Source organism: Carassius gibelio, chromosome B10 (assembly GCF_023724105.1).
Source record: "Carassius gibelio isolate Cgi1373 ecotype wild population from Czech Republic chromosome B10, carGib1.2-hapl.c, whole genome shotgun sequence".
NCBI lineage: Eukaryota > Metazoa > Chordata > Actinopteri > Cypriniformes > Cyprinidae > Carassius > Carassius gibelio.
This window is the reverse complement of record NC_068405.1, coordinates 8505488-8518984: the sequence shown is the minus strand read 5'-3', so window position 1 is coordinate 8518984 and position 13497 is coordinate 8505488. Positions and strand designations below refer to the sequence as shown.

At 36.2% G+C, this 13497-nt stretch overlaps 1 protein-coding gene across 3 annotated transcripts in view; it reads left to right on the top strand.

The window, feature by feature from the left end:
* Positions 1-4161: 4161 nt before the first annotated feature.
* LOC127966632 (roquin-2) overlaps positions 4162-13497 on the top strand; it is a 32650-nt gene continuing 23314 nt past the window's right edge. For 2 of the 3 annotated variants that reach the window (XM_052567767.1, XM_052567769.1), the window contains exons 1-3: positions 4162-4414; positions 10370-10673; positions 12543-12660. In XM_052567767.1, coding sequence (XP_052423727.1) covers positions 10443-10673; positions 12543-12660 — 349 coding nt within the window. In that variant the 5' untranslated portion in view covers positions 4162-4414; positions 10370-10442. Of the gene's footprint in view, positions 4415-6363; positions 6648-10369; positions 10674-12542; positions 12661-13497 lie in introns of those variants that run through there. The other variant, XM_052567768.1, reaches the window with a different exon arrangement.

Sequence of the window (13497 nt, the reverse complement as noted above, 5' to 3'; positions counted from 1 at the left end):
AGGACAGTATATGTAAGTTAATGTTGTGGAACGTCAACAACAGACCTTATTCTACACATGAATCCAAAACCAGGAAGTACAAACTAGAATTAGAGCGCACTGTGAATAAGCATCATGACCGGACACCTCTGTTCTTCTCACATGTGCTGTAATAAATGTAAGTAGAATATAAAACATAAGAAACATATAACACATAATAGCTCTATTATACAGGTTATTAATTATATATATATTGCATTGGAAGCCTATTTGCTCCTAACTATTTTCTTATGCATTTCCACCTGAAAAACCTGTCTTGAGGTGCTAAAAAAAAAAACAGGTTCACTCCCATAAACACACAAAGGACCGATAATTCTGTGGAGTCTCTAGACTTGACAGCTCTTTGCAGTTTAGATAGGAAGCTTTCTCAGCAATTCATCACGTACTGCACATGTGCTAGATCAGATGGTTCTGTTCTGATGACTGACCTGTGTCACTGCACATCCTTCAAGCTACAAGACAACAAATGCAGAGCTGTGTTCTGCGTCCAGTCATTGGCTTCCTCACAGCAGCTGTCTTCAAACAGAGGACACGTATGTCATTAGCGTTCCTGTGACATTCTATCCTCAAACGGATTTGAGGAGCTCTGTAATTATCTCTTGTCCGACTCTGAATGGAAAGTGATTGTGGTCAAGAGACAGAACGTCTCTTTACTCAGCTATTAAATTACAACTCCTATGTTAAAATGTTGAAGCTTTTATATCTGGCACTGAATTCAACTTTGTAATTCTATTAATGTTTTTGTAAAATGTGGAAATAATCCTAATATAGGATAGGAGAGAAGGAGGATAAAATGTTCACATGCAGTTAAACCAACACCAACAGATCATGTGCAGTGAATGGGTGCCGTCAGAATGGGTGTTGTCTTTTGACGTAGTTTCCGCTTCTAAGTGACTAAATGAATATCTGGCAATGGGACAGAAATCCAGTCACCTATTTTAGAAATGATCCATTAAAGGACTATACTGGCATGGTTCTATACTGTTTTCTCTTGTAAAAAGTGCTTGATCCATGCATATTTCTCCCCTGATTCAGATTAGATCACTTTTTCCACTAGAGAAAGCAATATAATGGATTATGGGCTTGTTTTCTTAAAAGCATGAACCGTTTAGCTACACAAGACGTACATTGATGGACTGGAGTGGTGTGGATCACTTGTGATGTTTTTATCAGCTGTATGGACTCTCATTCTGACGGCACCCATTCACTGCAGAGCATCCACTGGCGATGTTGAATCTCTGTTAAAGAAACAAACTCATTTACATATTAGATGGCCTGAGGCTTAGCAAATTTCCAGCAAATTTAAATATTTGGGTGAACTAGTCCTTCAAGGGATCATTTCTAAATACAGGGGACTGTATGTCGCATTGCCAGATATTCGTCAGTCAGGTGAACTACAAAAAATATTGTCCAACAAACACTTTGCCGGAGCTCAGTAGCTTTTTAAAAGTGTTAAGTCATGGTAAAAGATCAGCAGAGAGATGAAAGAATCAAAAAAAAAATAAAAAAATAAAAATAAAAAGGAAAAAGATTTTGAAGACACTGTGTGCAAAGAGCGCCCCCTTGTGTTTCAATAAAACTTTCAAACTAACTTAAAATGTACCTATACATTTTGAAATTCTAAAAAAAAAAGTCAAATTAAAATGCTATTTGATATTAAACATTAAAACATTAATTAAATATTAATTAATCTTTATTTCTTTTTACCATACAGTCCTAAATTAGTTTGTCAGGCCTATTAGATTTTTTAGAAATAAAATAGCTCACACAATATTTATCTTGACCTCTTGAGGTTCGGATCAACATTTTCAAAGCCTCCTCTCAACCTCCATAACAGAGCACCCCCCCCCCCACACACACCTTTAGTCGTTGTACCTATTTTTGTAGCTATTTGTTTAAAGAACCTTCCATTGTTACAAATCGTTACAAATGTTACAAATAATTTAAAGAGCACGAAACTGAAAGATGCATGTTAGATTCAGGCAAAGCATGAAAGACAAAATAAACTACTGTCACTGAAATCTGAAAGAACAAAACTTGAACTATTTAGCAGTAAAATATTGAAATGAGTGCAACATGACTGCAGTGTCTGTTTATGGCCAGATGGTGTCTCCAGCGTCCTTATCAATAATGTCTCTCTCACTTTACTTCGTTTTACTATAATACAAATGAAAAGTGAGTGAATGAGGGTAAACGTGTTAACCTGGTGACAGTCTGAAAGGCAAACCTTGTGATTTTAAATGCAAGGGAACGTTAATGTATTTTGTCTACTTTTTTTTTCCTTCCCAAAAATACCTTTATGAATATCCTGAACTAAAATAGTTATGCAAAATACATGTAAAGCTGCACTAGGCCGCACTCACATAAAATACCATATTATATCAGTCAGGATTTAATCAAATAATTTTGCAAATAAATCCTTTTATGACATATATTATAGCATTATGTTACAATATATTACATTATACCATCACACATCTCCCCAGTACTGTGCAGTATTTTATATAAACTGTTAAAGCCATGCCAAGTCTATTTAAGCACACAGTTATGTTCAATGCACCTGCTACTTAATCTTATGCTCCATGAAAGAGATCTCAACTCATCAGTGAAGCGCAGAAACAAAAGTCTGAGCTTAATTTCACACACATGAGGAACTTTAGCGTTATTTTAAAGACTTCACTCCTTAAAAAGAAAGAGCCCCTGCATAGACTGAGCCTTATGGCTGCAAAACAGCCTTTTGCTCAAAGGATTCTTTCAATGGCATAAGTCTATACAGCAGATTCCCACGAGGAGGGTCTTTGTAAAACCAAGGAAATCTAAGCTTTGTGGGGCATTTCAAGATGTTCAAGTTTAGTAATCGATCCGGTACTCATTACACTTCCTCTTTCAGCAAGGTGCGTGAACAAACAGATCCACATGATCCCCTATCGTTCAAATCGAGCATCTCTGTCTCTTTAAAACTACGCCTCGAAAAGCGGCTTGTTCCGGCTTCGCCCCTTTACATCTTTATCCTTGCCCCCTACATGAAAATAGTACCCTGCATAATAATCAACAACAACATTCTCTGTGATATTCATTCTGTTGAAAAAATAAAGCACAGTTTCCGGATTTAACCGAGTCATCTGGAGTCTAAACAAGCGCATCCACAGCTCAGTTCGGGATGCGAGCATCTGCAGCGGAGTGATATCGAGTCTGTCTCTCGCTGCTGGACGGATCTTTGATGTTTCGAATCCTACTATGACGAAGGCCTGGCTGATGAATATTAATTAGGGAATAAGACGGTTGCTTGGTAACTTTGGAGAGCAGCGCTGGGTATCGTTAGGAATGAATAGTGATCATAATTCTGAAACACTGCGGATTTGAAGGTTCATCGATTATTATTTTATTATATTTGATGAGGAACATGAAAAATGCAATTGTTGGTTCCATCTGCCACCCTAAGTAAGCTGTTACTTATAATAACAGAAATTAAAAAAAGATAAATGACAAATCAAAAAAAAAAAAAAAAAAAAATGATTCTAGCAAAATTCTTGTTTTTTTTTTTTTTTTTGCATAAATGCTTTTGGTTCTTAAATAGGCCTATGTTTTAAAATAATTATTAAATAAACAAACAAACCCACAGCATTAATTAAATAATTAACAACAACCACACCTTGTCATTCGAATAAACAACTACACCAATTTTAGTCTCATTACCTCAAGTATAATTACAAATTACAATCTTCAGTAACATTTAATGATTCAATTCTATCCCTACCCAACTTATTGTCTAATAAAAATACTGTAAAAAAAAAAAAGTACTTTTCACTATGCATGAAGCCTATTGACACTGCATATGTTGACTGCTTTTAAAGTACTAATATTTACATATAAGTTACTAATAGGTACAACTGAGAGGGGTAAATAAGGAGCAACGATGTATCTTTCAGCTTTTCAAACTTAGGATACCGTCCCAGTGACCGGTTTGTGCCTTTTACTAACAGGAGCCTATAAAAGGTGAAGGCTCAGCTCATGAATATTGATTAGTTAGCGCAGACGTCGGGTTGTTGTCATCCAATGGCAGAGGCTTGGCTTTTTAATATCCAAGCAGAGGTCTTCGTCATAGTAGTTTTGGTATATTCGCTGACGGTCATGGGAGTGTACCTGCTCATGCTGAACATGTCGCGCTGTCAGGGGATGCGCTCCCACACCTCTGGAAATTACATATATGATTTTATGTGATGTCCGGACGAAATAAAAGAAAAAAAAAAAAAAAAAATCGGGAAAACCAAGTTCGGTTCACCTGCGAATAACTGAATGCGATGAAGAATTTGGTCTTGATGGCGAAGTGCATCTAAACTATGGACGGTTATGATGATACTCTGTGTCGCCTGTGGTAAGTGCAAGTCGCGCGACTTTGACAGTATTGAGAAGTAGGCTATCATTGAGGATCGCTGCTGGTGTGGCGCGCGCTGCTCGGAGATGTGCGCGAAATCATCATGCAACACCATCCTTATAATAAAAATATTTTCTCAAACTTTTCCCTTGAAAACAAATAGCTCGCGAATGGACAGTAATGCATGAGCAACAGCATGTCGCTTACAAGTTTGTTGCAGAGCTATTTATTTGCGCGAGAATTATCTCCAATGCCTTTAGCGTTTGGGGTATCCATGCTGCTGTGCATTCATTAAATATTACATCAAATATTATTTACTGACTTTATTTCAATGTCTATTACAACGCATGGCCAAGAATAATTGATCGTATATATATGATCAATGATCAGTCAATTAAATGATCCACGCTGTAAGAAGATGAAGTTTATCTGCACTAGAATAAGTTTATAGGTGCGCAGCTGTCAGTAAAGTTGCACAACACCATCAAGCACAATTCGCGCTCAAACAGACTTCCGTGTCTCAAGAACAATTGATTCTTGCACGTTTCATTCATTCGATCCACCCAAAGCATAAGACAGTGTTCATTGTCCACAGATACTAATCACAATGCTCTAATTTCTTCACGTTTGAAAGAGACATTATACGAAAACACAATATTTCCAGACAAAAGCCAATACATTTAAATAGTTTCAGTTTCATTATAGGAATGGAAAGTGCTAATGCACTATTGTTACTTTGATGGAGGTTACTACTTTGAGGGAGTTTCTACTTTATTTCCATTCTGACAGATTTTTTTTTTTTCTCCTGAAACGTATTAGTTGAACGTTTTTCTGTTACTACTCGTTTCAGAACGTTTAGAGAAAACACGTATTTTTTTTATAAGTTCTTGCTGATATTCAGACCACAGCCTGCCTGCAGGTGATTTCTACAGTGAAAACAGTGGTTGAGAAGTCAACAGGAGTTTAGAAATTGACCCATCACTTTGGTGAGCAATTTTTTTTAAACTCTATATACAGTTTTGGCATTGCAAATTAAATGTAAGGAGTGCAGATTTCCTTTTGCTGGCTATTTGAATGTGTGTCTGTTGGTGGGGCAAAATAGTGAATGTGTGTAGACGTAAGAAGAAGAAGAGAGAGTAATGACAAGGACAGGATGTTCCAACTTTGGGGTCACAGTGACCTAAAGATATACTCAAGTGCACATTTGCACCCATTACCCCTCAGCATTCCTAGGGTTCAGGTTCTTGGCCTGTCATATTTTGGAGTAGCCTAAGTGCTTTCCATGAAACACAAGGGACCATCCATCAAGACTAGTACATCATGGCGCCAGGTGCAAACTGTGTTGTTAGTGATTATTTTTTATGTTTTTTTTCCTGAGCTAAGTTGTTGTCTGTTTAATATTTTGATATTGTTTGAGATGTAAGAGGATTGAAACAACTCTAAATATGTATGCCTTAGTATAGTACTCATGTGACTTCAGAGAAATATTTAGATGACAAGTTCAGCAGTGTGTAGTCTTACTTCCCCTGAGCTTTTATCTCTGTTATGCTTCACTGTATTTTTTTTCATACTGTAAAAAAAAAAATATATATATATATATATATATATATAATAATGTTAATAGTTGCAAACATTTTCCAGTTTCTATTTTCTGCAGTGGTCTAGTCACATGGTCATAAGACAGTGAAGTGATTTCCTGTTTATGAGCTTGAAGTGATCTTTTGTGTGGGAATATTTTTTTGTTTGCATCACGTTCCACACATGACGTGCTCAGTTCCAACAAAACCTGTAATATTTAAAAACCCAGCTATTATAACGTCACTGCTGCGTCATTTAATAACCAACCTGTCAAACGGTACTTGATATGGATTTTGTGAAGCAACTTATAAAAGCTCCATGTTTGTATTAATACATCAGTAATTACATCAGTAACTAACATCTATAACTCACACACGCCCTCACTGTACTGTAGAGCGTATCGTCGATGTTCACTCGCGTGATTCGCGTGGAGTGGGCGTGTAAATAACCGAATTCCCTCGAGCATCTTGATGATCCTCGTGACCGTGAATCACTGAATCACGCCCCGAAACCCACCACCGCAACTGCCTTCAAACCCCACGAACACGTTTTCTGAACCACGCGACATTAAAATCAGCAGCAGCGTGGGAATATGACTCGCGCGAGCGGAATCGAGCGATGCTGTGGATGTTTCACGCGCGCGCTCACTTACATGGTGCGTAGCTGCATACATGATTCATGCATGTGTAATAACTTACTGTCCACTTCGGGTGTTACTTAATGCATCATGTTGCATTTAATATGCTGAATTGTTTAGAATAGTATTTAAATGCTGTTTATATTCCACATTGCTCTTTGTTTTAAGTTTAAAATGCAGTCTTACGCTTAGAATAAACTTACACATTTAGTTTGAATATTGTATATAGTGTTTTTATTTTACTTAACAGTTAAGATGTACCGACATTAATTTGCATGCCTTTACAATAAATTTGGTTTGTGTTTTTGTTGTACTTAAGGGTTTGATTAATAAAACATACTGAAAGAAAGTAGTGCCCACATGGCCAAAGGCATGAGTTCTTGCCTGACAAATTCATGGGCCCTTGCATAACTTTGCATGACATAGTAGTTCTGTCAGGGTATGAAGTTCCTGAAGAGCAGACATCAGTCGAGGGGTTCGGACAGCAGGTGCTAGAGCAGCTGAAGCTCTGTGTGGTGTCCAAGTAGGGGAATGAATGATTTCTTTTGCTGCTGTAATTTTACACCTTTCGGCAAGAGCCATCCATGAGGTGCTGGTGAAGATAAAGTCCATTTCCAGCTGTCCGTTTAACATGTTCCTCTTCTTGGCTGTCTTTCTGGGGTTTGTGGAGTGTGGGGTTTCAGTCCACGCTGTGTTGATGGCTGTTTTACTCTTAATCTGCTCCATCTTCTGTCCTACAGGAAGTCCCCGAAGAGCACAAATTCAGAAACAAGTAAAGGGATGTAGAGAAAGATTGAGGGAGGGGTGGAGTGAATGGAGATGTGAGGAACATGAATGAGTCTGAGTGCAAGAGTTTATTCCTAGAGCTGAGAGGTGACGGTGACAAGAAATGACATCAGAGGGAGAGAAAATGAGAGAGAAAGAATATTTTTAAAGAAAATATGAGTGCTGTGGTGTCTGAATAGTGCTGGGTGGTTGCTAAGGGATTCTTGGTTGTTGCTAGGTTGTTCTTGCTTACTGGCACAAGTAAAAAAAAAAAGTGTGCTACATGCAAAAACAAACAGCACCATTTATGTAGTCCGATTCATGAAGAAATGACTCTCCTCAGTCAAATTAATTGGTTATTTAAATGAATCAAGTAACTGGCACAAGTAAAAACAACAAAAATGTTATACACAAAAACCAATTGCATGGTCTATGTAGTCCCATTCACAAAGAAATGTAGTCAAATGAACTTGTTCTTTTAATAAATGAAGTAATTGGAACACATGAAAGTTGAAGTATAAATGAAGTAAAATAAAACACATTATACACAAAAACAAAGAGCGCTACCTACAGTATGTAGTACAATTCATGAAGAAAAGTCCCTTGTAAGTCAAATGAATTGGTTATTTGAATGAATCCAGGAAATTGCAAAAGTTATGCAAAAAAAGCACAAAATCTTTTAATAAATTAAGTAACTGGAACAGGTAAAAAATTAATACCGGTAGTTTATTTTCATGAATCAAGCAACTAGCATAAAAAAACCCTTTACAAACAAAAGCAAACAGTGCCACCTATGTAGTCAGATTCACTTAAAAGTCAAATGAATGGGTTAATTTAATGAATTGAGTAAATGGCACAAGTAAAAACAAACAGACAATAAAACATGTTACACAGAAAAGCGAACAGTGCCACCTATGTAATCTGATTCACAAACAAATGCCTCTTATCATTTAAATGAATTGGATGTTTTAATGATTAATGCAACTAGCACAAAAAAAAAAAAAAAAAGATGAACTTTTTTTTATTTTTTATGAATTGAGCAACTGGCACAATCTAAAAAATGTGTTACAAACAAATACAAACAGCACCACCTGTGTAGTCTGATTCACAAACAAATGACTCTGGTGGAAAATGGTTCTTTTAACGAATCGAGCAAATGACTCTGCCTAGCACATGCCTCCACACATGAAGTTGTTGTTAAAACCTCGTTCTAATGTTGAAGAATTTAGAGATTTTTTAATAAACAACTGTGTGCCTAAAGTTAGCCATTTGCATAAAAACCCCGCCCAAAGCTCCGCACAACCTTTCGCCAATCTTAGCAAATGTATGAAACTCTAAAGAAGAGCTCTTGCCTGAGAACACACAGCACAGGCACGTGCACAGGTAGGGCTCAACCTGTGCAGAGCACATGCCCTTTTTGCCCTTACACTCCGAAGTGCCCTTTTTTTGGTGCAATGCTATTGGTCACCCTTTACGTCTGTCTGTCTGTTTTACAAATATTTAGCAAATTAAAGTTCTTAAACGAGCTTGTGTAAATCTTATTCGATCCTCAAGCGGTCAGTAAGCTGATAACTCCGCCCCCTCTATATTCATTGAATCAACTGAAGTTCCACATCAGCAGCACAGTAGACAACAGCTGAGCTGAACAAAGTTTTGCGAAGTGTAAATAAATATCTTGTTGTTTGAATAAGTACTACTAAACACTGTCTATTAAGGCTCATATATTATTTATTTGATGTCTGACTGACTCACTGACTGAGACATGGGACGTCGCCTGAGAGAGAGGGCTAGCATTTGCCATCTAGTCATAGCCAATACATAGCCAACACTTAAATAGCCTGTGCATACAGTAGCATTTTATTTTTTATAAAATGCGATTTTGGCCAAATGCATTTTACCACAGGAAAAACTGAGCGCTCCGTCTATATAGCTACAAAAACTAGTTTGTAACCTGTAGTTAGATGAAAATGTAATGTGATGCCGGCAGCGGCAGGCGCCGTCGCCGTTTTAATGAAGGACAAAAAATAAATAAATAACATTTGAACGCATTCGCTGGTCAAAAACTATATATTGATAAGTAATACAACAGCATATAATTTGTTTTTACCATCGGAAAATCATAACAGGTGCACCCCCGTGCTGTTTCGTACTGGAACTTACACAAAGCGACGAGTGATCCTCGTCAGCTAGATAACATATATTTCTAAGAAATTTCTTCTTTGATTTATGATTGCTGATACACTTAATTTATTAACATTTATGCTAATCATGTTATGGTATACTATATAGTGTAATATGTTTACAATTTTAAATAACTGTTTTCTATTTGAATATATTTTAAAATGTAATTTATTTTTGTGATCAAAGCTGAATTTTCAGCATCATTACATCAGTACTCTTCAGTGTCACGTGATCCTTCATAAATGCTTTTCACTGCAACTGTACTTTTCACACTATTTTTATTTATTTTTTCATTGCTGGCTTATTTTATTTTATTAGGCGGATACATGTTGGATATGTTATAGTAACGGTATGGCTATAGTTTCTTATAATCTGGAATTAAGTTGGACATAATTACTTAAATTATATTTCAAAAAAGTTTGTCAAAAATACTTGACTCATTGCTCACCTTCCCCTGTTCTCAATGTCATTCATAATAATGTTAATCAAATAATACAAATTAGCTAATAAAACCAAACAGAATAGCTAAAAAAGAGAATATATATAATTGATATAAAAAATGGAGGGGGTGCCCTTTTTCAGTTTCAGCACATGCCCCTCAAAAGGTCTGTGCACGGCCCTGACACAGGAAGATTCTTGAGCAAGGCCAAGAACATGTGCTCAAAACCAGTTCAACCACAATAACCCTTTTAATGCAAATGAAGCATGTTTTTTTCATGAAAATCTTTGTACGTAGATTGCACACATAAAATTGTGCATATGCATGATTAGTGAATGTCTTCTTCTCTCCTCAGGTGTGTTTAAGGCGCCGGGGCGAGGCGTCATGCGATCTACCTGAGCGTGATTGTTCCACCTGGAGGTCACAGGATGCCGGTGCAGGCAGCTCAATGGACTGAGTTTCTATCCTGCCCCATCTGCTACAATGAGTTTGATGCCTGCAGCCACAAGCCCATCAGCCTGGGCTGCTCGCACACCGTCTGCAAGACCTGCCTGCACAAACTGCACCGCAAGGCCTGTCCTTTTGACCAGACGGCCATTAGCACTGACATTGATGTGCTGCCTGTCAACTGTGCCCTCCTGCAGCTGGTGGGGGCGCCGGTGAGTGGGGCATGCTGATATGATTGATACAATTGCTTCTGAGGTTTCGAATAGCTCAGGATATCCAGTGTTGCTGTCTTTCTGGGCTGTGCAGCTCAAAACTACATTTTTTAACCGTGCATACAGTTTTACAATAAATGAACTGAAATGAAAAGTACACTAAAATACAAACGACAGGATTGCAGGATAACATAAAAAAGACAGAATTGCAAGATATAAACTCAGAATTCTGCTCTCTCTCAGAACATCTCTCACTTTTGAGTTTATCTTGCTTTTCTGAATTTATGTCTTTCAATTTTGAATCTCTCAATTCGGACTTTTTCTCTGATTTTCTATCTTGCATCTCTGAATTTATATCTCTCAATATTGAGTTTATATTTTGGAATTCTGAGTTTGTATCTTGCAGTTCTTAGTTTATACAGTATCTCGCAATTCTGAGTTCATATTTTGCAATTCTGAGTTTTTACAGAATCTTGCAATTCAAACTTTTTTTTTTAGAATTTATTTAGTTTATTTTTCAATTCTGAGTTTAATTCTCACTTTTTTTTTTGTTTCTGCCACAAAATAAAAAAAGGTAACTGTGAGTTTATACATTAATTCTGACTTTTCTTCTGATAAATGCAAGACTACGACAGAATTGTAAGATATGAACTTAAGTTTATCGTACAATTTTGAGTTCACCTAGTATCGCGCAACTCTGAGTTTATATCTTGCCATTTTGAGTTTATGATATATCTTATAATTTTAAGTTTATATCCTGTATTTCTGAGTTTTTTTCTCAGAATTCTGCTTATATCTTGTGTTTATCGTACAATTCTGAGTTTATATCTTTATAATTCTACTTATATATTCCCCCTAAAAATATATCTCACAATATTGAGTTTATATTTTGGAATTCTGAGTTTGTAATTCAATTCTGAGTTTTTATCTCGCAATTCTTAGTTTATACAGTATCTCGCAATTCTGAGTTTATACAGAATCTTGCAATCCAATTTTTTTTCTTAGAATTTATTTAGTTTATTTTTTAATTCTGAGTTTATTTCTCACTTTTTTTTGTTTCTGCCACAAAATAAAAAATTTATAGTTTATACCTTAATTATGACTTTTCTTCGGAGAACTGCAAGACTACGACAGAATTGTAAGATATGAACTTAAGTTTATCGTACAATTCTGAGTTCACCTAGTATCACGCAACTTTGAGTTTATATCTTGCCATTTTGAGTTTAGGATATATCTTATAATTTTAAGTTTATATCCTACATTTCTGAGTTTTTTTCTCAGAATTATATTTACATATTACATATTTACATAGTTTTTTCTCAGAATTCTGCTTATATCTTGTGTATCGTACAATTCTGAGTTTATATCTTTATAATTCTAATTATATATCCCCCTAGAAAATGTATCTTACATTTCACAATTCAAGTTTGGGCTTTTGTTGTACAATTCTGAGTTTATATCTTACAAATCAGAATTTATGCAATATCTCACAATTAAATTTGTTGTTGTTTAGCATTTATTTAGTTTTTTTTTCACAATTTTGTTTAAATCTGACAATTTTACACTTTTTTTTTTGTTTTGCCACTAAATAAAAAATAAAAAATGGTAACTGTAAGTTTATACAGTCAAAAACAGACAAAAACAGAATTGAGAATATAAAAAAGAAGTGAGATATAAACTTAGAATTGCATTAAAAAAGTCCAAACTGTGAGACAGCCTTTATCATAAAAATATTTTCACTCTGCTTCACTCCAAACAGAAACTGTAAGTTTCACCAGTAATCGTTAAGCTGTTTAACATTGACGTCACAATGTCATAAATAGCACTCTTCTGCTGGTTTCATATCTGCCAATGGTTGTTTTTCTGCAGGTTCCGGAGAGAGAGATTGTGAGTGTGGGCAGTGTTGAAGACACAAGACATTATGAAGTGTGCAGGATCTGTGTGGAGGAGCTGGCACTGTATCTCAAACCAGTCAGTGGAGGAAAAGGTGAGTGTGTAAAGAAAGTCCTACAGGTACATCAACAACAATGACTGAGTGCTGCATTAGAGGTTGGGCTCGCGGCTGAATGAGCTCACGTGTGAATAGCGCAGCATTTCCTGTTGTTCAGCGGGGAAGTGTGCTTTATCTGTCTGTGGTTGCAGATGTTTGCGTCAGTGTGGAAAAAAACAAACAAAAGAAAACAACCATAGAAACTCAAAGGCCACTTCAGAAATGAGAAAAAAACGTGCATGTATTTTATATGCAATACATGCAATGAAATGGAGTGAAAGATATTTTTTTTTACAATAAACATTCATGTTTAGTAATGTTTAATAAAATTAAAATGAAACCAAAAGGCACGTTATATCCCACCTGTTGCATTTTCAAACGTCATTGCATTTCAGATACTGGTGTTACTTATTATTCATGGAATAATTTCCCGCTGTGTTAAACATGAGAACAGCTCTTTGTAGGCTAATAAAACACCAGGAGCAATAACGCTTCAGGCCACTCGTGGTCTCAGCTGCTGTGAGTGGAAAAGTCAGTTTCAGGGCTCAATTGAGTGTTTTATTGGAGTAACAATAAAAGTTACTCCTCACAGCGGACTAGAGGAATGCTAAAGCTCTTAATCTCATTGAGCTTTGAGATCATAATTGCTCCTCTGCCAAACCTCCACTATTAAGCTGTGGTGTATCTGTAAGACTGAGACTTTTACCCTCAAGATATTTAGCAGCTCCTGGAAGTAGGATTAGTAGTGGATATAGTGTATTAGTAGATAAACTTCTGGAAAAACTATCTGAGAGGCCATTTAAAGGCATTAGGGATAATTTGACTTCAGACCAA